We start from the raw sequence: 27,471 nt of genomic DNA on the forward strand, positions 1-27,471 counted from the left end.
CTGGCTGCCAGTGGTCTGCTGTGGCTTAGCCACGTGCGAGAAAGACAGGACCACTCTTCTTACTGTGAGAGCAGGGCACTCTGGTCTGTGTTTTGCCCCCCTCTCACCCAAAAGCCATAGAACGAAATCTTTGGATTTGAATATATAAATTAAAATGAATTTAAGAGTGATCCCTGGTCCAGCCCTACATTTATGGGGAGAGAACCATGAGAAATAAAGAAGGGGTGGGTAGGTGCAGGAAATGGGGTAGAAGGGAAAAGCAAATCTGTCAACCACACCTCTGTTCCTTCTTCTCAAAAGAATTATAAGGAAAAGGCAGAGAAGAGCTATGTTTCTCTGCTGCAGTGTGAGTCCAGCCTCCTCTTTCAACAGCTGTGAGCCCTACCAATAGCATGTGGCCCTTTTGTGAGCCAAAAGCTGCAGGGGTCTATAATCTGGAGTATTCCTGTCAGCAAAATGGGACAAAATGAGGGCCTTCCTACTGCAGAGAGCTGCCCAGCTCACTGATACTGAGAGTCCTTCTTGTAAGGGTAGTTTCAGCTCTGGTCTGGAAATGTTCTACGGTCTCTCTTTTCTTTTTTAAAAATACTGACATTTTTATTGTGATATAATTCACATAATTTAAAATTCACCCATTTAAAGTGTACAATTCAGTGGTCTTCAGTATATTCACAGAGTTGTGCAAACATCAACACACTCAATTTTAGAGCATTTTTATCACCCCAAAACAGGGAACATCACCTGGTACCCTTTAGCAGTCATTCCTCATTCTTCCCAACCCGCTGGCCCCTGGAAGCCAATAATCTACTAATTCTATGCATTTGTTTATTCTGGACATTTCATTTACATGGAGTCATACAATATATGGTCTTTCATTGGCTTCTTTCACTCAGCAAAATGTTTTCAAGGCTCATCCATGTTGTAGCATGTATCAGCACATTTATTGCCAAATAATATTCCATGGATATACCATGTTTTGTTTATCCATTCATCAGCTGATAGACATTTGAATTGTTTCTACTTTTGATTTTATTTATTTATTTTTTTTGAGACAGGGTCTCACTCTGTTGTCCAGGCTAGAGTGCCGTGGCGTCAGCCTAGCTCACAGCAACCTTAAACTGCTGGGCTCACGCAATCCTCCTTCCTCAGCCTCCCGAGTAGCTGGGACTACAGGCATGCGCCACCATGCCCGGCTAATTTTTTCTATATATTTTTAGTTGTCCAGATAATTTCTTTCTATTTTTTTAGTAGAGACTAGGTCTTGCTCTTGCTCAGGCTGGTCTTAAACTCCTGAGCTCAAATGATCCTCCTGCCTCGGCCTCCCAGAGTGCTAGGATTATAGCCATGAGCCACCATGCCCGGCCTTGTTTCTACTTTTGGGCCATTATGACTAATGTTGTTAGGAACATTCTTGTACAAGTTTATATGTAGACATACGTTTCATCTCTCTATGGTACATACCCTGGAGTGGAATTTCTGGGTCCCCTACCTCTCTTCACTGATTACGTGCTCCATGAGTTCCTCCAGTCTCACTTGTGACTTTTAAGTTCTAGATTAGGAAACAGATGATCTCCTGGATCATTCATGCACATTAACATGTACTGAACTTCTACCACATGGCAGGAAAGCACTAGTGAACAAACCAGATCCAGTCCCTGCCTGCATCACCAGAGAAGAGATGTGCAATGAGAACACTTTCCCTGTCTTAAACCCTTTAAGTGGCTTTATCATTTAACAGACTGAAACCCTCCCTCCCTCTTCCTCAAGTCCATGGGTCCAGTTTCTGGACTGACCAGGGAAGAGCAGACGGTCTTCCCCACGTTTGGCCTGAGTTGGGAATTCTAGTTACTCTTAGTCTGGAGGTGTTAGGATGGGATTCACAGAGGAGGTAACATTGAGCATGGCTTAAGGGATGACCTAGAATTCACAGTCAGAGAAGGGGCAGGGGGTAGGGATGGCCAACAAAGACCAGCACTACAGTTAGTGGCACGTGGATATTGCTCAAAGATGAGAAAGCACAGACTGTGTCCTGAGAACAAGTGTCCATAGCAGGGAAAGAGAGGGCGTACATGGCAGCAAGAAGAGATAAGTAGATAGTAAGTTTGGAGCCAGACTGTGTAAGATCTTGCATGTCAGGCTGAGGTGTTGGGGTTGTGGGCAAGTGGTGGTACGATAGCTCTGTTTTATAATAGTAGCTCCAGAGACAGAATAGAAGAGAGACTGGAGGTGGAGGGAGAGGCTGAGGGGAGGCTAACGAGAGTCAGTAACAGGACAGTGGCAAACAGCATTGACTGGACAGTGGAGGGAAAGGGGTTGAGAATGATTACACATTTCTAGGTTGGGTGAATACACAAAGTGGATATGGAAAAAGGCATTAGCTCGTGTGGGAGGGTGGGGGAAGAAGAAGGGTAGGGCAAGCTGCATCTGAGGGGCCACCTAGGCTCACCTAGGGCATCCTGTCAGCAGACACTGTGGGTCATCTTGTGAAGCTGGCCAGGGAGGCTCCCCTGCCCTCCCTCTAGCAGTGCAGAGCCCCACACCTGCCACTGTGGGGATGGAGGCCCCTCAGGGGCAGGCTGAGATGGAGAACACCAGTGCTCCTCTCTTTTAAAATTTTTTATTGTTATTTTTTGGAGACAGGGTCTTGCTCTGCCTTGGAGTGCAGTGGCATGATCACAGCTCACTGTAATGTCAAACTCCTGGGCTCAAGCAATCCTCTTGCCTCAGCCTCCCAAGTAGCTGGGACTATAGGCCTGCCCCACCATGCCTGGTTAATTTTTTCATATTTTGTAGCAATGCCTCAAGCAATCCTCACACCTCAGCCTCCCAAAGTGCTGGGACTGCAGGTATGAGCCACTGCGCCTGGTATACCGCTCTGGACTCACACCCACCATGGTCCTCAATCCTAAAGAAAACCAATGTGAGAAATTCTCCTTCACTATCTCTCTATACACACCATGTTTTGCGAGATACAAGGACATGTTAGCAGAGCTGGCACAGTTTTGACTTCCTAACAGATCAGCCATCTATACACCTGGCAGCTATACCCCAGGCTCCCCCACACCTCCTCTTTTTTCCTGAACGGCTAAACTCGTAAGAAAGCCAGAGAAGATCTCTTACTGTTTTTGTAAAATCTCACTTCTTTGTTTGTTAATAGGCTGCTAGAGTCTTCCCTCCAAAGTCTTCCTCGAAGGCCTATGAGGTAGAAAATCCACTTTCCAGAACACAAGAGTAGGTTCAGTGAATTCTCAACCTGACCCGGGACATAGGACAGCAAGTGAATGTAGTACTTCACTCTGTGCCTTACATGCAATGGGTGCTCACATGCCTGTTGAAAGAAAACCCTTTTAAAATACCCAATGATTAGAGAGACATAAATAGCTTTAGGTCAGGTGTGGTGGCTCACACCTATAATCTTAGCACTTCAGGAGGCCGAGGCAGGAGCAGCCTGGGTAACATATTGAGACCCTGTCCCTAAAAAAAATTATAAAAATAAATCAGCCGGGTGTGGTGGCTCACAGCTGTAGTCCCAGCTACTTGGGAGGTTGAGGCAGGAGGATTGCTTGAGTCCAGGAGTTCAAGATTGAGTGAGCTATGATGACACCACTGCACTCTAGCCCAAGCAACAAAGACCTTATTTTTAAATAAGTAAATAAAGTAAATACATACATACATAAATAGCTTCAGCTAAATGTATTCAGAAAAACTCTGGGAGCCACCTGCAGCTGTTCAAAAACAGAGGTAACTGCGATCTTGTCTGCACAGGCTGAGCAGAGTGCCAGAAGGAGTAAGCGGCAAGGGAATGTGAGTTCCAAATGCAACAAACCTCTCGCCCAGTCTGAATCCTCCTGGCAGGAAAGGCGGGTGGAAACTAGAACAGCTCAGAAATTTTTCCATCATATTCCCCAAGAAACCTGAGATAAATAAAGCTTCTCAAACAGAAAAGAAATAAAAGACACAAGACAGATGTAGTATAGCATAGAGAAAGATCTTCCCCAAAGGTTCCTGTCATTGGACTTTTGAGCTGCAGTTCATTTAAGGAAGACTTTTAACTGAGTCCTTCTGGACCATGGATTAGTCTCACGTAAGAGGCAAGGCTTCCTCCTACAGCCCAGGCTGAGCCTGGCCCACTCCAGCAAGCCCTTACTGCAGGATGCCATGTTCACCCTGGCCATCCATCCCCTTTTGGAATCTACCCACCAAGGAGTTGGGCCAGTTGGATTTTTTTTTTTTTTTTTTTGAGACAGAGTGTCGCTGTGTTGCCCGGGCTAGAGTGAGTGCCATGGCGTCAGCCTAGCTCACAGCAACCTCAAATTCCTGGGCTCAAGCGATTCTACTGCCTCAGCCTCCCCAGTAGCTGGGACTACAGGCATGTGCCACCATGCCCGGCTAATTTTTTCTCTATATATATTTTAGTTGGCCAGATAATTTCTTTCTATTTTTAGTAGAAACGGGGGTCTCGCTCTTGCTCAGGCTGGTCTCGAACTCCTGACCTCGAGCAATCCACCTGCCTCGGCCTCTCAGAGTGCTAGGATTACAGGCGTGAGCCACCACGCCCGGCCCAGTTGGATTTTTAATTCAAATTTTAGGCAGAGTGGCCACACTTCCTTGGTGGGAGACCTCTTCTCTCCAGATCTGTAGGAGGACTCAAGTTTTTGATCTTCAGGATATTGAGCAAGAATTAAATCTCATTTTCTGCTCTTCCCTAGTGAAAACTTTATCTAATTCACCATAAATCTGTCAAAATCTGTGTTGCAATTCCATTAAGAAAAAAGACAAATTGCCCCCAAAATATAACTACTAACTCATTCATTCATTTTTTCCCACCATGTTTAAGCTCCTACACATGTCAGGCTCTGCGCCAAGCTGTGGTGACCTGAAGATACGTAAGGCATAGCCCCTCGCCCTTGAGGGGGTATCAAACTCATAAATCCATCAGAGATGTCAGTTGCCCCACAAATTTAATTTTTGTGACGAGAACCTCCAAATTCTCAACACCAGCAGTGTAGTATTTTCGAACGAGCATACCCCCCTTAATCCCATTCTACTGTGTCCAGCACAAGGCTTGATAACAGCAGACCGGGACTGTTCAGACACAGCCACTGCCCTATTAATGTGGCCTCACTGTGCCTGCCAGAGCCTTTCAGTTCTTACCTTTTGGCAGGTACAGTTTAACACGAAGCAACAGCCCTGCTACCAAATGACAGAAGAACACAATCTGCGGGTCGATGACCTTTGTATTCATTTAAACATTTCAGCCTTTCTCAAGCAGAACAGTCATCCACCTCTACTTGTGAACTTGAATTCGGCTGCCACATTTGCATGCATAATGTATGAAAAGCCTTCTTTATAATGTTTACTTCTCTGTTTCTTCCAAATGAAATCACTGAAGGGCAAATTTGATTTTCAAATCAGTTTTAAAACATCTGCCTTCTAAAAAAGTAAGAGTAGAGAGATAAGGCTTTTAGATTACAGGCAAGGGCTAATTATTTTAACTGATATCACTGTGTCCATGCTAAGAATACAAATGTGAAGACATTTTGAATGCACACCCAATACCTAATGGATGTTACCATTTCACTAGGAAAGGGCTTCCAGTCATGAGGTATGCACTTTATGATTTGAGAAGGAAAAGACTAACTTCTTGACCCTTCTTTAAACACAAAATCATTTGACCTTGCGCTTCAGCGCCTCTATTTGTTGTTCTATATGTCTATTTCTTTCAAATACATAACTATATCTATTACAGCCTTCATCTCCAGGAACCTCAAGGTGTTTAATGTATTTCAGTTTGTTGTTTTGGCTTCTCACTTCCCGAGAAGAGTATCTGAGTGGCAGGCTTTGCTCTGGAGGTGGAGCCGTCACCCTGTAGCTGCTTGGGCCCAGGCACATGACAGTTAATGACAGTTTCAAGGGGCTAAGGAGACAGACAGAAGCAGCTACAGGGGTTGGTTTGACTCACATGAAAGAGTTTAAAGCTCGCACATGTATTTGATATATAAAGCGTAGATGCATGTGGGTGTGTGTACATCTGTCCAGGCAACACACTATCCTAGGACTTTAGAGCCACGGTATGTATTGATAGAAGGAACTTTAGAGGTAAATCCATTATATATTATGTTTACATAACTATTATACATTTGTATCCATAACATAACAACAAACTGTCCTATTTTAATCAAAACAGCCCCCAGCTGGGCACAGTGGCTCATACTTGTAATCCTAGCACTTTAGGAGGCCAAAGCAGGAGAATTACTTGAGGCCGGGAGTTCAAGACCAGCCTGGGCAACACAGTGAGACTCCATTTCTACAAAAAATAAAAAAAATTAGCCGGGCACAGTGGCTCATGCCTATAATCCCAGCTACCTGGGGGAGCCTGAGGCAGGAAGATTGCCTGAGCCTAGGTGTTTGAGGTTGCAGTAAACTATGACCACGCCACTGGTACTCCAGCCTGGGCGACAGAGCAAGACCCCATCTCTTAAAAAAAAAAAAAACAAACAAAAAACAAACCCAGCCCTCAGAGCCTAGCACCAAGCCTTGTTTCAGGAACATCATTATACAAACTTGGAGATGGAGGCACAGAGAGAGTAAATGCCTTGCCCCAGGATGCTTGGCCGGTCAATGGCAGAACTATGGCTGAGAGCCACACCTCCTGATTTCCAGCCCAGGAATTTTTATTTTGCCCATTTTACTTCATTCATGTGCAGATAATGCTGCCACATTCCACGCTTTTCTTTCTGGTGGCAAGATACTGGTAAGTACTCCAAGAACACAGTCCCTAATAGAAAGGCTAAGATTAATACAATTTTACATTAAACACAAATAATTCTAACATAGATTCTCACTTTCATACATGCACACCTTATTCCAGCAATTAGCCTATCCTTCCCTTGGGGGCAGGCTGTGAGCCCTCCACCAGTTAAGTGCCCAGCACACAGTAGGTGCACAGCCATGCTAAGCCACAGGGAGCCTGAACCTCACACCATGGCAGTCACCCAGGGCAGCCATGTGCAAGCCTATTCCCGTGAGCTCTTTAATTTTGTGGTCAGGCCGATTCTTGCCTGGCATAGTACTGACCTCATAGCAGGTACTTACTTCATAAAAATGGGCTGAATGAATGCCTAAAGGTCTGCATCAGTTTCCTGCAGGTAGAAACTGTACTTTCCTGTCAGTGAAAAGGGAGTCCTGAAAGGGAGGACTGGAGATTCAGAACATAGGGCGACAGGGAAGCCGAGGGCTGGCCACATTCCTTGGCCCTGATCTTTTAGAACAAATCTGTAGGACTAATGTACAAATGCAGCTACAGAGAGAGAAATGATTCTGAAACCTGAGCTGAGAAGGAAGGCTAGGGTTTTGCCATGAACTCCATTTGGCTCCCAGCACCACTGGCTCAAGTTTAACAACTGAGATCACCACATTTCCAAGTTTAACGTGGGGAGGGCAGCGACAAAGATGAGCGTGACATGCAAATGGCCCCAGACCTAGGGTGCATACCAGATGGCAAAGGTCACAGGAGACCAACAGAAGTCAGGTAAAGGAATGACGGAATAACAAAGATATCCGTAACTGACACTTCTTATTTTTATCAAAATGTCTGCTTTATCCAAAGGTTTTCATATGTGAGTATTCAGTTGACCTGTGGATCTTCCCTTTTTTGTGCCATGGATATCTGGCAGTCTGCTGAAGCCTAAGAACTCCTCAGAATGTTTTCAAATGCACAAAATAAAATACACAAGGAATCCAAAGATACTGAAACACAGTTGTGTCCACAGACCCCTTGGGCATAATGACAACAGAAGACTCGTGGCCAGACGTAAAAAGGGCAGGCTTTATCACTCGGAATAATGGCTGCATGGGACAGGACTTCAGAACTAGGAGCCTGACACTTGGATCTCTTTATGCCAGAATTCTTATTTCTCAAGAAAATATAAGTTACATGCTCTTATATAGGAAAAGAATGCCTCATTTAAGAACTAATAATGATTACAACAGCTTTTACATTGCCTTCCCACACCCTCTTTTAGGTGCTTTTCCTCTGCAGCCTCTTTTCTAAACAAAATGGAATTAGCAACACTCGTATAGATTTTAGGTCCTCTCTGAAAATACAATCCTGAGTTCTCCATAGCTCCCACCTCTCACCTTACTTTTTATTTGCAGTATAATTAACAAATCATATGATCTAGACATTTCTACAGAAGAATACTGGTTTATGACATCATTTCAAACAAACCCCCAGACGTGAAATCTAAATACTCAACATCCCAACAGAGACTAAAAAATTATTAGGTTATTAAGTGTGAAACGTCCAATTTCCTTAGGTGCTATTTGACATTTCACTTTGACACTCGTTTTATTTTTATTGTGAAGGTACATCCTCAGTCTTTCAAATGTATGTTTTTTGCTTGTGATTCTCTTTCAAATTTTTTTAGAGTAATTTTTGTGAAACCATGGATAAATCCAACATTTGTGTTATTTTCAAATATGAGTTCCATCATGGAACCAATGCAGTGCTTGAAATATCAGTGAAGTGTTTGGGGAGGATGTGGCTAATGAACACACAGTACATAGATAGTTTGAGAAGTTCCATTCTGATTTTTTTTTTTTTGAGACAGAGTCTCACTCTGTTGCCAGGCTAGAGTGAGTGCCGTGGCATCAGCCTAGCTCACAGCAACCTCAAACTCCTGGGCTTAAGTGATCCTACTGCCTCAGCCTCCCGAGTAGGTGGGACTACAGGCATGCGGCACCATGCCCGGCTAATTTTTTCTATATATATTTTTAGTTGTCCAGATAATTTCTTTCTATTTTTAGTAGAGACAGGGTCTCGCTCAGGCTGGTCTCGAACTCCTGACCTCCAGCAATCCACCCGCCTTGGCCTCCCAGAGTGCTAGGATTACAGGCGTGAGCCACCGTGCCCGGCCTATTCTGGTGATTTTAATCTTGAAAATGAGCCACATGGGTGACCTGAGACCAAGGTGGATAATGATGAGCTGAAAGCTGTACTGGAAGCAAATCCATCTCAACATACATGTGAATTAACAGCAAGGTTTGACATTACTATTCCAACAATATTGGACCATTTGAAACAAATGGGCAAGGTAAAGAAACTGGATAATTCATTGCATGAATTAAACGAGCATCAGAAGAAAAATTGTCTTGAAGTTTGCCTTTCTTTGCTGTCACAACATAAAGGCAAACAATTTCTAAACTGTATTGTTACATATGAGAAAAATGGATTCTTTTTGACAATCACAGGCATTTGGCACAATGGTTGGATAAAGATAAAGTACCAAAACACAGTCTAAAACCAAATGTTCATCAAAAAAAAAGTTAACGGTGTGTGTTTGGTGGTCCAGTCCTGATATTATGCACTATAGCTTCATGAAACCTGGTCGATCAATTATAGCACATGTCTACTGCAACCAACTGGACGAAATGATGAGGATATTTGTGATTAAGCAGCCAAGATTGGTCAACAGAGGATCCTTTTACAAGATCACATGTCACAAAAAGCAGTGCTGCTCAAACTACAGAAGCTGGACTTGGAAACTCTCTCTGTCATCCACTGAATTCACCAGACCTTGCATCAACTGAATACCACTTCTTCTAGGCTTTGGAACACTTCTTGAAAGGAAAAATATTCACTTCTCAACAAGCTATGGAAAACGCCTTTCATGATTTCATTGCCACTCACTCTCCAGGCTTCTTTGCTGTTGGCATAAACAAGCTACTGTTAAGATGGCAAACCGTGTCAACAGTTTAGGTGCATATTTGATTAATTGTACTGCTTCTTGTTTGAGATATAATAAACTACGCTTTTGATTTGAAATTGGACATTTCATATTTAATGACCTAATAACACACAAATCAGATGTAGGGCAAACCACTTCTGCTTTGAAGGAAAAACCCTCACTTGGGTTATGACAGTTTGCCAACATGCAGTGTTGTGAATGTTGTATCTATAACAGGGGATCTCCATGCACACGCCTAAGTAAAGAGTCAGAAGAACTATAAATCCTAATTTAATTCAATTGATCTAAGTAAACCCCACAGACAACATGCTGGGCTAGAAATCAGATCCCAGTAAACAACTGGAAAATGTAGGCACAGTAACACTAGGACTCCAGAAATTTCTGTAGCAAATGGGTTGTTCTAATGACATTTGATTAAAAATCTGCTTCTACCTGGGTCAGTGCATTTCATGTGCAGAATGGATTCAGTTCCATATGCAGAGTAGCAGTTTCAACAGCAGGCACAGTGGGAGGAAGAAAACAATAGCTCCCAAACCCCCGTCATTGAGACAGTGTGTCCAGATTCAGATCTGGGGACAAAGGGCTAGAAGTGGATGGATGTACCACATGGAAGGGAAGCACTTTCCCTGAGCAACACTGCAGACTGAGCCCAGGGGAAGCCTGGTCTCCACCCACACTTTCCCCACACCTCGCTGCTGAGCAGTTAAACTTTGTACAGGTGTGACTCGCTTGCTTTTTAGTTCTAATAAACTGTCTTCCTAAACTGAGTACCTGTCCTTCTGTGATTTGGATGAATTTTTTTAGCAGACATGGGAAGCAAACAATCACTCAACCCCAGTTTGCTTTTTAGGTGACACTTGGGAACAGTCAGCTGAGAGGAGAGGCTTTTTTGATGTGTATGTTTTCAAAACAGACTACAGGCAAGTGGTCTATCTTCTCTTTTCTTCATAACTCCACACAGAGCTCCACACACAGAGGGGATCAATCTGTCATTCTGATGAGCAAATCCTACCTTTTGTGCCAAAAAGGCAAAATACTCTTAAATATGAGGTCAGCTCAAGCAACTTCCGCATCTCAGTTGCCACCACTCACTGATATCCTGGTTGTAGCAAGTCACACGCATCAAAGTCCCAGGCAAGAAATCTGCAGGAAGGCCACCTCTGTGACAGATAAATGGCAGTGCCCAGTGATCATGGAAGCACCAGGGCTCTCATCACTGTGATTCATAAGACTTCCCTGATACCACAAAATCAACAGTTGCTGGTCTTACTCAAGCCGTCTGATAGGGGTAAATGGTTACCCAGAGGCCCACAGATGCGAACGGATGAATAGATAATGCCAGCCATATCTCAGAGAGGGGAAAGACAGTCTCATGAGAAAGCAATCTTAACTTATTACAGAAAAACACTGAATCTTATGGTGTACCAAGTAGTAACGGAAAATAAAGAGAAGCCTTTAAACAGAGGTGGGGAGGGTTACAATGTAAATTTCTATTCTAAATGCATTTTCCAATGATTAAAAAAAAATCCGAGCAAGCATCTCATTCAATCTTACAGTGTGTGGCTCAGAGGAGAAGAATGCACAGCACAAAGGGCCCTCTTCCTCTCGGGGAAGGGTACCAAGGCACCCAGGGCGCATTCACTTTAAACTTAAGATATAATCTCTTATAGGAAATTTAAAACAATAACTTAAGACTCGGCAGTTTTATCATCCAAGCTATTGGGCTAGACTTCAAGATACTAATCCCTTGAGTAAAAGTGCAGCCAGGAGACAGCCAAATGAGCTGAAGAACATATACAGTCATTTTATTATAAATGGCTACTATGAAACCATTTTATTTGACTTTGACTTTTTTAAGGCAAGGCAATATTAACTGTTACACATTTCGGGCAAACTTATGAAACAACTTGTTAATCTATCTTGTGAAAAAAAGATGCCTCTGAAAATTTATCATATTGGTGAGGGGGGAAAAACACCCACATTTTGGCTATCACTAAAAGCCAAACAGAAGCCACCTGTTATCAAGGATAAATGGAAAATTACTGCTTATTATATAATATTACACAGTTTACGGAAAGTGCAAGTGCTCATTACAAACTGAACATCACACTTAACATCAGAGAGAGCTGCCAAGCCCTGGCGCAGGAGCTCAACAAAACACGGTCACTTTCCTAAGCCCCCCTGTGGCTGACGTTTTTGTTTACAGCACAAAAGGAAACAAAGGAGTGGACTGGCTGAGTGTGCAGGCTGCAATCCTGCCATCTCCAGGAAGATCTGACCTCAAAGGCACACACGAACTTCCCTTTGGCAGGCTGCAGAGAGAATGAGGGATCTTTATTTATCTACCAAGGCCAAGCCCATTCCACCTGTGTAGTATGTGCTTCCAGATTTAGCAAGCTGCTGGCTCCTATTAACGCTGCCCTACTGATTGACTCAGAGAGCTAGTCTAGCTACCTTGTGTCAGAATCCACAAGAGCCTTTATTTGCATTTGGATCAAGGCCCCCTTAATCTAACCAGTTCTGGGAAGACTTAATTAGTGAGCCCATGACAAGACGGAAGTGTCCAGCGCAGAGCCTGACCTAAAGCAGTGGTGCAACAATGTCTGCTAAGTTACTGAATAGGTAACTATCAAATTTTTTAGTTAGCCTAGCCTCATGCCCCACAGGCTAGGGTTCGTGGCAGGGAATGATTCAATATTAGTTGAATGATAATCTTAATTAAGGAAGTAGCAAAAGAAGAAAATACTGCCTGAAAATACCAGTTGTTCCATCCCCAAACATGAAAAGCTTAGAAGATTGTGCCCTGTGTTCCCTTCTCATCTCCTCAAAAATTTATAAAGTTAGTTAATATTAATGTAAGAATACCATATTAATGCAATGTGAAGGTATAAGTTTGAAAATCAGACTAGAAATCCAAAAATGAATGCATTTGTAATTGTAGATTCTCAGTACCTGCCACGTCTTGCTAAAAACTCGATTACTGCTTAACATTACTGTGGCTCTGTCTTCACAGGGCAGTATGACGACGTCTCTGCACAATGGGGGCTTTTGATTAGCCTATTAGAAGCAGCCTCAAACAGGCAGAGGCTGTGACAGGAGGGGCTCAGTGGTGCTGTGAGAACATGAACTTTCAAATTCTGTTAGTTTAAATCTGTGACTTCAACATAGATTAGCATAGGTTTGGATCTTTATTTTAATTAGGAAAAATGAATTCAGAAGACTCAGAAATGTGAAACAAACAAACGAGCTTCCAGGAGACCCTCCTTCTCCCACTCCCAGCCTACCCTAGAGAAAACGCTACACATTTCAAAGCTCCAGCAGTCAGAATTTCTATTAAGCCTATATATGCACTGCTAAATCCTACAGAGAATTCAGTAACTCCCTAGAGAATTAGGAAGGAAAAAAGAACAATATAAACCAGTTATTCTTCTCTAAGAGAGCAGTACCAACATGTGCTATCTTCCTTTGCCTGAGAATCAAAAATTTGCACGAATACTCTGAGAACCTGCAATGAGGAAGCAAGGGATACCGTTCAGTCTTCCTCACCAGGGTAAACCCACGGGCTCGCTGCGACAAATTTAACGTACAACGCTGCCTGGAGGTAGAAGGATGGACAAAATGACCACTCATCAGGTCAATACTGTTGAACCACATTACTAGGAATAAAAACATTCTTTTGCTTTGTTTAGGTTTATTACAAGGGCTCCATACTGTTGTATAAATTTGGATAAAGAGGTGAAAAGTGTATGAGCAGGAAGCACCCGCTAACACCCTCCAAAGCAGCTGGTAAATGTGTACAATTCCAGATAATCACCACTCTGAAACTACATTTTAAAACTTTGTGAGAAATGTTTATTACTGATACTCAGTACATAATTTATAATACTGTGGTGAAATTCACTTACATTCCATTTCAAAGGATTGTGAAAAGAAAATGTCAACTGTGGGGAAAATACGCTTTATGGATCTTGGCTTAAAACAGAGGAAAAAACCCCACACATGCAAGTCTCTTTTGGTGGAAGGAAATAGTCTAATAAATGGCCTAATGAACAGTATAATGATTTTTTTAAGTAGGCAATAGGAAGGAAAAGAGAAGAAAAACACAGGCTAATACAACCCAGATAATGAGCCCCTGGATAATCTAGATTTGCCCACTGGTACAGAAGCTGTACTTTTAAAACCAGTTTTTAAAGTATGAATTATGATACAGTTAATAGGCTGGACAGATTAATATTCTATAGAAGTAGTGGTGATAGCAAGGTAGAAAATCATTTGAAAATATAGGTTGCTTTCTTTGTGATCCATAGTCTTCATCATACCTTCTGGAAGGTGAGTCTATTTCTGACTTGTACCTTCATGTGATTTTAAAACCTGAAATTCATAGGTTCCTTTGGTTGGGAAATCACCAGTTGTCCCAGCTTTGACATGGGCCCATAGCAGGTGGCTAGGGTCAAAATGCATCTTTTAGAAAAACTTCCCTAGCTTCATTCCATACTCTGATCATGACTGTATTCTTTTCAGCACTTATATGTTTGTTTGTTTAACTACGGTCTTACAGACCATGCAAAATCCTGGGAAAAAAGGGCTCACAATCAGGACAACTGGGTTCTAATATTGGGCCTGCCATTAGATGAGAACTTGGGAAAGGCACTTGTGCATTCTGTCTCAAATTCTCATCTGTAAAACGAGAGGCTTGGACTATCATTTCCAAGGTACTTTCAGTTACAATATTTTACGATTCTAGGATCCTGTTCCATATTTATACTGTGCATGCATGTGTGTACATGTGTGTGTATGTGAGAGAGATTGAGAGAGAAAGAGAGATGGTTCCCAAATGTTCTGCATAACCTGCAAGTTCCTTCAGAGAAGAAATGTCTTCCTGTCTCTTCAGTATTTTCCCTCACAATGTTGTATGAGCCTCCACCTACTAGGGGCACTCAACAAATACCAGACTGAATCAAAGTTGGTTGGTCTGTGCATTTGATTACATACTTACAGAGGCTACCCTGGGAAAAGATAGCCCTGTACTTCCAAAGGGATAAATCCCAGAATACTTTGAAAAATGGCTAGATTTTTAAAAAGCAACCTTCCTCCAAGCCTACCCCTCTATTTCCTCCCTTCTCTGAAACAGATCCAAGAAAGAGTAAATATTATCAAGTTACATGTAAGCAAAGTACAATGGACATTCACACAGTGAAGCAGTCACTTGTGTTCGGGAGGAGAAAGCGTAAGGAAGAACTCATAGAGCACTTGGCTGGGTCTTGAAGGGAACATAGGATAGGCAGAGACTTGAAGATCAGCCAGAGGAAATAAAGATAATTAGCTGATCCAAAGCATGGGCTCATCTAACAACAGTAATCGGGCCAGACTGAAAGGAAAGTAGGGACATAATTGTAATGAGAGAATTAAAGAGATAAGGGTTGGAAAGTTTGGTTAGAGTCAGAGATATATAGTAATTATATATTTGAAATCTGGACATCTGGTTTAACATGTGGAAGAATATTCGAAAACAAGATGTTTGGAAGAGCTGGTCACGTGGAGACAGAAGATGACCCAGGCAAGGGTCTGAGGCTTTCCTCAGGAGACCACTGAAGGTCCCTGTGCAGGAGATTAAGGAATCACAGCAAGAACAACCCAGCAACAGTGTTCCAGACACCAGCACAGCAACAGATGCAGACTGAGGAAAACCCATTAGAGGCTACTACTAATATCCCAGGAAAGATGTATGAAGGCCTAAATTAAGATGGAGGCAAAGGGAACAGAAAGAATGAAGAAAGGGTATAAAAGAAGGGACGCGGTACCTACCTGGCTGTGGAAGGCAAAGAGGAGGAAGAGTCAAAGGGGCAGGAGATGCCCAGGAGAGGGGGCTGCCACCAACATAAGAGGGACACCACAGGGGAGGAAACGTTTAGTGGAGATGACGATGGGCTTCATCTTTCAAGTCAAGTTTGAGAAGCCATTCTAGAAGGGGCCAGTGGAAAATAGGAATGGAAGAGACAGCTGAAGCTAAGAGAATAAACCAGATAGTTAAGTAAGAATATCCTTTCAGCTCTGAAAACTGATTCTATGTGCATGCTGGATCCCTGAATTCATAGAAACACTTTTTTCTCATTCTTCTTTTATTTTTTAAACACAGGAAGAAAACATGAGCCCCTTGGCACTCTGGAATGGAACTGAGCCAGTATTAATCATGGCATGATTACCAAGACAGAGCCTTGCCCTTAGGACCCACAGGCTGGTTGCTGACATCTGACTATAATTTGGTAAACTGAGGCAGTTTACAAAATTTTAAGAAGATATGATGAAAACTACAATGCCTTTCCTTCCTGCTACCTTTGTTCACTGACCAACAAATAGGCTCTACCTTCCTTTTCTGCAGACACCCATGCTGGCTTTACTATGGTGTCTGGCGCTCAGTTTGCTTATATGCATTGGGGTTATGTGACTGACTAGAGGTCCCCTGAGGGACAGGTCCCATGCTTTACTGGCAAGGCCCATCTCAGAAAAGGGATTACTCAAGGTTGGCCATGGTAAAGGGCATGAGCACCTCTCTGAGCAGTGTGGGGTTGGGCCCTGCAGGCATCCTGAGGCCATGGAGGCAGACAGAGCTCCTGGATTCCAGAGTGAGGTCTGCTCTGTGAACAGACTCTGCCCTGGGGGGAGAGGTACCTTGGCAAGTGGTTTAGAGGCCTTTTCCAGAGTTTAAGGTCAGTTTTTTTTTTTTAAATTCTTACTCTGAAAATCCAGAGGAGCAATTGAAACATATTAACCAGACAAACTTGGGATTTTAAATCAAATCAATTTTCGAAGTGAAAGGGGCATAGCTGGCAAACAGTTGTAAAAGCACTTGGCCCCTCCATAAAGAAAACCTTTACTGTCTCTAAGCGTGGTTAAAAATTAAGGTAATGGACTTCCAGCCAGTAACCAACCTCAAACGGTAAACTATTACTAGGGATCCAAGTTATTAACTTGAGGGGCAAGGATAGATACAGAGACCGGAGAAAACTGAATCACTGGTCATACTGAATTAAAATCTGTGGAATAAGGCTATAAATGAATCAAGGATTGGACCAAAAATGGATTAATAAAGAAGAGTTGGGAAGACATTCATAGTCTACAAGGACTACATCATCAGGAGCAACTGTTATTCTCTCCCACAATCTTTTCCTTGCTCCATGTGACAGCATCTCAGCTGGGATGGACAGACTTCCTGACTGAGCTCTGTGACGATGACAGCTCCAGATAGTAACAGAACAAATGGAACCAACTCACACACATGATTGGAGACAGAGTGATGGCACTCATGTGTCCATCCATTCAGACGAGCAGTATGTACTAAGCCCCACAAGTGTTAGGTCCTTGCTAGGCTACTATGGATAAAACAGTGAGCAAAACAGACCAAATCCCTGCTCTTGGGCAGCTTACCTTCTAGCAGGGAAGAACAATAGTAATTTAGTAACCTTGCTAAAGAATGGGTCATTGCAAACTGCAAATTGGGCTGTGAAGGAAAATAGCTCAGTTGCATGAGAGGGGACAAAAAAGTGATCGATTGAGGCGGAAGGTCAGGGCAGACTTGCCTGAGAAAGTGGCCCTGGAGCTGAGAACAAAAGGTTCCCCAAGGCTCCATGGCTTGAGCAAAGGCTCTTCAGGAGGACAGTGCATGATGCATGGTGGGGGCAGAGAGGATGCCAGGGAGATGGGAACATGGAGAGCACAGAGAGTGTGACACGGAGGCTCTGGAGAGACAGGAGGGGCCAGACTGTGCAGGGTTCTTCAGGCCACATGAAGAATTCTGGTCTTGATCCAGAGAGCAACAGGAAGCAGTGAAGGGTCCTCAGCAGGAATAATGCCAGAAAAGTGCCACTTTGGATACAGTAAGTAAAGTAAACTCATGGGAGGGTGCAGAGAGGCCAATCAGTAGAGTGGAGCAGAGCAGGAGAGAGATAATGGTGGTTGAAATAGTGTGATCTTGATTTATTTTTGTCATTTGGAATTAATATTAATATGAAAGTTATTTCCATAATAAAAGAAAAATCTTTCTGACCATGTACATTTTAAGTGTGCTCACACAGCTCACTGAGAAAGTTTTATTGAGGTATGCCTCATTTTTTTATAACAGGCATGGAAAAATTATTACCCTCACAGAATAACGTGGCTCCTGGGTTAAGGAAGGAAGAGGGAAATGGGAGCTCTTAGATTCTCCCTCCTGATCTTTTGCTACACGAGAGGACTCGGTTTCCTTCCAGCTCTTTCAATGTCAAATGTTCTGGGTGGGGGGAGCCTCCCACTGGGGGTCCACAGAACCCGCTAATAGCTCTACATTTAGAACTCAGTTCACATACTTTTAGCACCAAAATCCACTTTCTGTGTGCCTTCCAACATATGGGTAAATTTTTGCATAAAAATCTTCTGCAATACAAAAAATAAGTCCCCCTAAATGTGCAGGCATGACTGGCTGACTCCCTATGGACGTTTTCAACTCTAAATTATTCATCAGCTCATGGTACTTCATAACCCCATAAATAACAGTTTCATTAACAAGTGTCTCCAAATAGGGTCTAACATATAGATGCCTTCTATAGAGCAAGCTCTGATATCTCATTATTAACACAAGGAGCTGCCTAGGATCAGACTTGACCTCTGTGTGTGTATGTTATCTGAATTTTGGGTTGTTTTTTTTTTCCATTTTTTCCCATTCCTCTTACAGGTACATGTTTCTTTCGTTCAAGTTCTAAAACTCTTGACAAAATTAACACCAATATTTGCCCTTTAAAAAAAAAAAACAACAGAAAGAACATGACTGGCTTTTTTCATTACTGTCAAATGCTATGTAGAAAACTGGAATTAAGTATGAAAAGAAAAAAATAAAATCTTCATCGAGCATTTCAAAAGTGACAATTACACAACCAGAGCCCATTAATTGGCTCACACTTCTAGAAGGAACAAGCAAGCACACTCCTCCAACCTGGCAGGAAAGAGAAATCTGAGAACAGCCCCGTCTGTTACCACGGCAGAAACTCACAAGAAACAGCAATATTTCAGTGCGGGATCTATGTGACAGTCAAGAGCTTCAATCTCTTCCTGGAACTGGAAACTCAACACTAACTATGAACTGCTTCTCGTCAGTCGTATCAGTGGTGAAGACATTTTCTCCTTTACAACCTGCTCTTTCTGTTGCACCACATTAGTGACACCAAGTCCTTTACGCAAATATCCAAATCACATGGTTAGCGGTGACCTCCTGGAACCAACCCAACCTGACTATTAAGTGTCAAACTAAGAAAGCAGGTGAAAGAAGCATTCTCAACTTTGTCACTAACAAAGAAGATGGCAAATAAGATGCAGAAAATCGCAGGCAAAGTACATTGTCTAGGTGTAATTGTATCATTCTTCAATCTTGCTGCACTTAGGGAGAGTTTACTGAGGCTGTAATGCTCCATCCTTAATTTACCCTGTTGTCCTCAGCCACTGCAGCACTTAGAGGCAGAAGCATGAGTCCTCTTTCTGAGATTCCTAGTGAATAAAGAGCACCAGATACAGAAACAGAGCCCAGACTAAGTGACAGGGCATTCAGCAAGCAGACATGCAATGCTTCTCAGGGATGAATATAATCATGCTAAAAAGACCTGGCGGCACACAAGCAGGCCTCCAAGCACTGCCAAGGTGCTTCTCGGGGAAGGCATAGGGGAGAAACTTCCTAACGTTAGGACGCTGTAGGGATTGCCTGCTCTGAAGGGGTGCTCCAGCCTCCCAAGTAGGCCAGGCCCCTCTGAGAGGGGAAACTCAGATGGAAATGGACTTTAGGATCCCGAGGAAAGCCAAAAGGAAGAAGGAGAACTGGGCTGTGATGCATAGGGAAAATGTGGTTCAAGTGTCCTTTTCGAGGAAGCACAATCGTGCTTGGGGTAAGTAGTGTCAAGTTCTGAAAAGCTGATTGGGATATCGCTGTGTATAGCATTTATTTAATTTGATTTATTGCCAGCGGTGAATAAACCATGCCACTCTGCCAGCATATGCTACTCAAATAAATAATGGCAAGCACAAATAACATTTATGACTCCAGGAAGAAAAACTTTTTCTCAAATAGAATTTTCTTTTAGATTTTAAAAGAACTACATGAAGATTGGTCAAAAAATGTTGAGAATTAGACATAACTTCCATAACCCCACTATACAAGGCACTCATTATTAACATTTTGGCACATTTCCCTTTAGTTTTTTTCTTCTATAATTTTTTTCCTACTTGTAAAATACTTCTATAATTTTGTATACTGTTTTTTAGAAAACTTATTATGTGTTTTCTAAAGTTATTAGAAACTCTTTGCAATGTCACTTTTCATAAACACCTAGGTTGAGAAAAAAACTAATTCAGAAGGTAACCTCGATGGTAAATCTGGCAGGCAGATAGAAAATTTGTAATAAAATTAGAAGCTAAAAGCTAGAAAGACTAGGTAGTTCTATATTAGGACCACAAAATTCTCAAGTGGAAAAAGGAAATTTTCATTGTTATTTAATTTTTTATATTTAATCATTTACATTTGCCAGAATATTTGCCAAGGACAGTCTCAGACAGATGATGTCTGAGGTCACTAATACTTTAGCAGACACAATTATTATTCAATAGAACCATGACAAAGTAAAGAAATGGTTTAATAAATGACCACAAATGAGGTCAGTATGTCAGGGGGTACACTGTGACAGGAAACCAGACAGCTATACAACATGGCAGAGGCACAGCAAGGCACAAGGAAGGAAAGGACAATGATGCGGGGTCACTGGGGATTATCAACAGCCGACTACAAGTCAGTGATGCTGCAGTGCTTTTGGGAATTCAGGTGCAAGACGGCTGAGACTATAGTCACATTTCCCTCTCTCCCTTCTTGGAAACCACGGACACGCCATTTTTAAAGAAATACAAAGGAAATATATTCATAAAGATATTGAAAACTGGAGAGGACATTAGCAAATGAAAACTTTTGGTGAATTTCTAGAAAATGGTAAGCATATGAAATATTACTAGTTTATAAATTGAGGACAACAGGGCAGATTTCCATATTAAAGCAAACGAGCAGGATGAATGACAAATGATCCACACCCAGCCATGCCATTATGAAACTTAAGACCACCAAGGCTGAAGAGAAGATCCTAAAGGCTTCTATAGAGGAAAATAAATTACCACAAAAAATAAGAATCAGATGGCTGTCAGGTTTCTCATCAGCAACATTAGATGCTACATGGCAATAAATACAAGCTTTCAAACTTCCGAAAAAAGCTGTTCTATACCCAGTCAAACTATGATTCAGACATGCAGGAATTCTGAAAATTTGCTTTCCACATACATTTTCTAAAAAAATTACCTACAGGCTGGGCGCAGTGGTTCACACCTATAATCCCAACACTTTGGGAGTTCAAAGCAGGAGGACTGCTTGAGGCCAGGAATTCGAGACCCATCTGGGCAACACAGCGAGATTCCTGTTTCTAAAAAACGAGAAAAATTAGCCAGGTGTAGTGGCATGTGCCTAGAGTCCCAGCTACTTGGGAGGCTGAGGCAAGAGGATCACTTGAGCCCAGGAGTTCAAGGATGTAGTGAGCTATGACTGCACCACTGTACTCTAGCCTGGGTAACAGAGTAAGACCCTGTCTCTAAGAAAAAAAGAAAAAAATTACCCATACATTTACTCTGTGCAATGTAATAGCCACAAGCTAGCTTCTTAACTAAAATGTTCAGGCTCAAAAGACCCAAACAAGCCATACATGGCTTCAGATTCACCTATAGAGAGAAAAGGAAACACAGCAAGCTACCAGGACAGCACTAGATACTTCTTCCCAGCAGGCGTCTTTGTAGCGGCAGGCTGCACAACTGTCCACGAGCTATGCTTTTTGGCCTATAGGTGACAGCTCAAATAAAAGTGTATAAGATCCAACAGTCGGCAGGTGTAGACACACCTTGGCTTAGAGGCCTCACTTCCAAAGAGAAACTAACATCTCTTACAACAGCTCCACAAGCATAGATCTCAGAATCACAAGGAATAAGCCCAGTTACAAAAGTCATCATACTTAGGGAGGCCCAAAGCTGTAGCTTTGGATATTTCTCTTTCCTGTCTAGGTTAGTAATATTGTCTCTTTGATTTCTTTTTCTTTTAGTGAAATATGGGTATTTACAGTTCTCCCAGGCCAAATGTAATTTGCCAATCAGGAGTAATTTTTATCCCAAGCAATGTGGCTTAATAACACAGCTGATATTTCATTTCTATCAGGTTTTTGGAAGACCAGATCTAGAAAGGTAACTGGGCCCAAAGTCAATATCTCATGCAAAGGGAAAATGCTTTTATTAACCCTTTTCCCATATTTCACAAAAAGAAAAAGAAATCAAAGAAACAGTGTTACCAGTCTAGATAGGAAAGAAAAAGAAATTTTAGGACCATAGCTATAGAGAGGTGCTTCAGAAGCTTCTCTAACAGGAAAAAAAAGGAATTAGGAACTTCAAGAAAACAAAAAGCTGTCTAATATGAAGCTATTAAACATGTGGAATAATTCTGAACACTTACAAGAAAATGTAATCTATTTGATCTGAACATAGTACAATTCTTCCAAGAGGGGCACAAATTTAATGACATAGAACAATATTTTCTTCACCCTAGCTCCAGTCAATTACTAGATCTGTCTTGAACAATGTTTATATAATCATAATATTATAATGAGTTCTTAGTGGTTTTTCCTTTTCTGGGTCAATTTATAGGTAACACATGGAAGATTTAACTATAAGGTATAGAACTATTTATATAGTATAGTTTTGCTATATTTACAATGTCAATATAATAAAACAACTAATAGAAGATAGGAAGTAGAAAGGGGAAAAACAGAGGGAAATGTAGGGGTGGTAATTTCCTCATCAACAGAGAGTTAAGAAATGCTACCATAACTGATGTTCATAAAAAACAGAGGTTTAAGTATATAGTTTAATTTTAAAAGATAAATAGTAGAACTAAAAATAAACATAACTAACAAAAATAAGGAGTGGCTAAGTGAGCTAAATTTCTGTTTTTAATAGCAAGAAGTTAGTAAAGTTGATAAATTAAACAGGTATAAAATATTAAACATGTATAAAATATTATTTATGGTTGAGAAGTTAAAAAAACTTAAAGCAGAGGGTCTGGTATGGGAGCCATGGACCCAATAAACAGACTGTGGAAAGACAAAAGGTGGTTGTTCGTGGGCCTTGGAGGCTTTCCTATTGTACAAAAAGGGTTCCAGGAGATTGGAAATAAGTTAACCACTTCATTTCCCCCTTTTCATCATCCAGCTTGGTTTAGCCCTCTTCAGTAATAATGCTTTGAGTCCCAGGAGGCAATGTGCTACAGTGGCAAGAGCCCTGGGTTTAGATCTCAGCTCTGCTCCTCGAAAAAGAGGCAGAGACGGTCACAAGATTTACACTCCACTGGGGAGTGGCACATGAGTGGACAGGATGTACACTATACCTAGGCCAAGGCTTTTCAGAACCTTCTCTCTATTCTTTCTGCTTCTGCCAGCTACATGCAGCTAATGCTGTCGAGGGTCTAGGTGATGGCAGAACCACAAGATGAAAATTGTCTGAGTTCCTCAGTCACCTGTTGGGAAGAGCCACTAAACGACCAGGAACACCCACACTGTTACATGACTGAGAAATAAACTATTGTGCTAAGCCACTGAAATACTGAAGCTTATTTGTTATAGCACCAAGTGTTAACCTAACCAATATAAACATGCTATCTGATAATTACTATAATAATAGTGGTGATAGTGTCAGACATTGCATCAGACGAAGGATCATTAATGCTATTAAGAAATTTGGTCAAATAAGCACATGAAAAGATGCTCGACATCACTAGCCATCAGAGAAACGCAAATCAAAACCACCCTAAGATGCCACTTCACTCTCACTAGGATGGCTATGATCAAAAAGATGGACAATAAGTGTTGGTGAGAACGTGGAGAAACTGGAGCCCTCATACATAGGTGGTGGGAATACAAAATGGTGCAGCTGTTCTGGAAAAGTCTGGCAGTTCCTCAAAAAGTTAAACATAGAGTTATCAGATGACCTGGCCATTCTACTCTCAGGAATTCAAAATATATGTCCACACAAAAACTTGTACAGGAATGTTCATAGCAGCATTGTTTATAATAGCCAAGAAGTGGAAACAATTCAAAGGTTTACCAACAGATGAACGGATAAACAAAATGTGGTATATGCATGCAATGGAATATTATTCAGCCATGAAAAGAAATGAAATTCCAACATATGCTATAACACGGATGAACCTTGAAAACATTATGCTAAGTGAAAGAAGCCAGAAAAAAAGCTCACATACTATATGATTCTATTTGTATGAAATGTCCAGAAAATGCAAATACATAAAGACAGAAATTGGATGCTAGAGCTGGGGGAATTGAAGGGAAATGGGGAGTGACTGCTGATGAGGAAGAGGTTTCTATTTGGGGTGAGGAAAATGGTCTGAAATGTTACATAGTAGTGATGGTTGCACAACTCTGTGAATATCCTGAAAACCATTGAATTGTACACTTTACAAGGGTGAATTCTATCTAATTTCCTGTGAGTTATATCTCAATTTAAAAAAGAAAAAGAAATAGCCTTTTGCTCTAGCTTGCCTCTCAGAGATTCTGGCTCTACACAGAAAGACACTGAGCTCTTACCATACACCATGATGCTAGCTGATTAGAACCACAGAATCCTTCCTCCTAGCTTCTCCTGCAACCCGGCAAACTCAAACAGAGCCTCACTGCCATATGCATTAAATGCTTCTGTTTGCCTGTGGAGAGCCTAAGATACAAGGCTTTCCTTAGTTTATGTAACAGCACAGCTAACACTGAGATGACAGAAATAGTTAAGCTATCCCTAAGAATAATATAAGTGTGGGGTATAGACTAGAACTCCCGAATAACTGCTAAAGTGTGTATTACTTCAGCAAAATTCTCTAAGGAAGGACAAAATCCTAAAGGGATACTGTGGGATGTGGGAGGAGGATCCGCGAAAGGATTGCATAAGGAAAATGTCTTTCTCTTCCCTGTTTACATACACATTTCATTTTCAGAAGTGTAAGTAAAGTTCATACTGTAAGATAGAGAAACCTTGTTTGGTCACATCAAGCAAATTCTCATGTACTTAATATTTCAAGTACTTAATAGTTAAAACTGAAGTAAAGGATCACTAAAATATATTTTCAACCTCCAAATAAGAACATCATTCAGGCTGGGCATGGTGACTCACACCTGTAATCTCAGCATTTTAGGAAGTCAAGGGGGGAGGATCGCGTGAGGCCAGGAGTTCAAGACTAGCCTGGCCAACATAGCGAGACTCCATTGCTAAAAAATTTTTTTTAAAAAACTAGCTGGGTGTAGTGATGCATGCTGGTTGTAGTCCTAGCTCCTCGGGAGGCTGAGACAGGAGGATCACTTGAGCCCAGGAATTTGAGGCTGCAGTGAGCTGTGATCATGCCACTACACTCCAGCCTGGGCGACAGAGCGAGACGGTCTCAAAAAAAAAATTGGTGATTCCATGAATCTTCCGTGGAACCTGATTCCAAATGGAATAAATTCCTGAAAGGATGCAACTTACTTGCAGGAGACTTTAGTTCTGTCGGCAACCATTGTCCACTGTTGCTGGTTGGTAGAAACCTCGACGTAGTAGCTATAGCTTCGATCATCACAGTCCCAGAGCAGTAACCTGAACAAAGGGAAAGACATAAGATTGTAAATGTTCTAACTGGCTGTTTCCTTAGGCTGCAGGCACCAGGGAATCTGTCAACTCTATCCCTCCCACTTGCATCCTTTGTCCTACCACACTTTCAGGACTGGAAAAAGAAAGTGAATCCCGACAAAAGTATGAAGAGAACAGATGGAGTCAGTCTGCAGTGAGAGGCTTATCTCTTTAGGAGTTTATTTTACACGTCACCCAATACCCAGCAGCCTGTCCCTCTAGTGGCAAAATTCTTTAGATTGGCTTGGGAGGAAGTAGATGTCCTTAAGTCATCCTTCCTGCTTCTTTCAGATCTGTCCATGCTGGCTGGGCTGACCACTGCTCATGGGGGAATCTGTGCTTTCTAACTGATTTTTCTAATTGTATTTTCTACTTGGTGATAACCCCATGACCTTTATTATCATGTTTTAGGCTCCATCTCATTCTCACCAGAATTTTTGTATAGCTTCCATAAGATTATCTGATTTAGATATAAGCAAACATATATTCATTAGTAAAATTTTCTTATTCATTTTTTAGAAACTGATTATCTTGGTTCTGTTCTTCTTATCCCCCTTTTCTGCGCAGATAAGAAGCTAAGCATTAACTGTATGATTCCATTTACATGAAGCTCAAAGTAGACAAAATTTACTTGTTGGTGACAGGAATCAGAATACCTCTGGGGTAGATATCAACTGGGAAAGGGAATAAGGGAATCTTCTTGAATGCTGGAAATGTGCTAGTTTTGATCTGAGTGGTAGTTACACAGGTATATATGCATGTAAATATTCATTGAGCTATATATAAAAGATTTGTGCACCATGTTATTCCTCAATTTAGAATATAAGAATTGAAAAAAAAAAAGACTCTGAGCATTGCAATACAGGGTCAGTATTCTGCTTCTGACAGTGCCACAGGGGAAACAGATCATTGCTTTCTATGATTTCAGACTTAAAAGTCCTTCCCGTACATAATATATACCTTACTGTTTTCTAGTTGGTCATGTGTGTTTGCTTCCTCCACCTGCCAGAATAGACAGTGAGTTCCTTAAGGGCAGTGCCTATGTCTCACTGATTTTTCTATACTCAGTACTTGACATAATTTCGCACACAGAACTTTACACTCAATGTTTGCTGAACAAATACGTTCCTTGTAATGACAGCAATAATAGTGATCATGACAGCCAACATTTCTTTAATGCTAACTGTGCATCAGGCCCTGTGTTAAATGCTGTATACAATTTATTTTATTAAATTCTCCTAAATATTCTTTAGCAAGCACTATTATGCTTATCAAATTATAGATGGTGAAAATAGGGCTTAAAGCTGTTAAGTAACTTGTTTAAACTCACACAGTGAGTGGTACATACAGGGTTCCAACCTGGTATCCTGACCCAAAGCCTATCTCTAAAATCCTGCTGCCAAATGTTTCCTTTACTCCCAGCTGATGTGTCTAGGTCATAATTTACAATCTGTAACCTATCACTCTATAGAAGTAGTTGTATTATTTTCCTTTAATCTTGCAATTATAATCAGTGAAAACCCTTCCCACAAGTTCAGTTTAGTGTCACCTATAAAGCTATTACTGAGGATAAGGACTGCCCCTGTGTTTTCCTTTCCCCTTAACCTCTGTTCCTTGTTTTCAATTGTAATTCCGTTTGCTATCAATGACTAAACCCATACTATCTAATATTTTGGAACTCGTATTTTAAGTAGAAAAAACTGTTAGAAGGTTTTGGAAAGCATAAACAGATGACACCTACTGACTCCCTTTAATTCACCTCAGTATTTAATCTCTCCAAGTACTCTACATGAATCAGAACAGATTCCACCTCACTGTTCTTAAGTGTCCAAAAATTCTGCTCTTAGGTTACGCTAATTTGCCTGATAAGAAAGTGAATCATTTCCATCATTAGTCATCTCCACAAACATTATTCTAGTCTCTCAGCACTTTTATGAAGTTAGCCTATGCTATTAATAATTTATATTTA

General features: G+C 41.5%; 1 protein-coding gene across 2 annotated transcripts in view; it reads right to left on the reverse strand.

Moving 5' to 3' along the window:
- The window catches only part of BTBD9 (BTB domain containing 9), a 386,230-nt gene that overhangs the window by 50,279 nt on the left and 308,480 nt on the right, over positions 1-27,471 (reverse strand). For both annotated transcript variants that reach the window (XM_045541884.1, XM_045541885.1), the window contains exon 9: positions 25,362-25,469. In XM_045541884.1, the coding sequence (XP_045397840.1) occupies positions 25,362-25,469 (108 nt within the window). The remainder of the gene's footprint in view (positions 1-25,361; positions 25,470-27,471) is intronic.

This window comes from Lemur catta, chromosome 2 (assembly GCF_020740605.2).
Source record: "Lemur catta isolate mLemCat1 chromosome 2, mLemCat1.pri, whole genome shotgun sequence".
Taxonomy (NCBI): Eukaryota; Metazoa; Chordata; class Mammalia; order Primates; family Lemuridae; genus Lemur; species Lemur catta.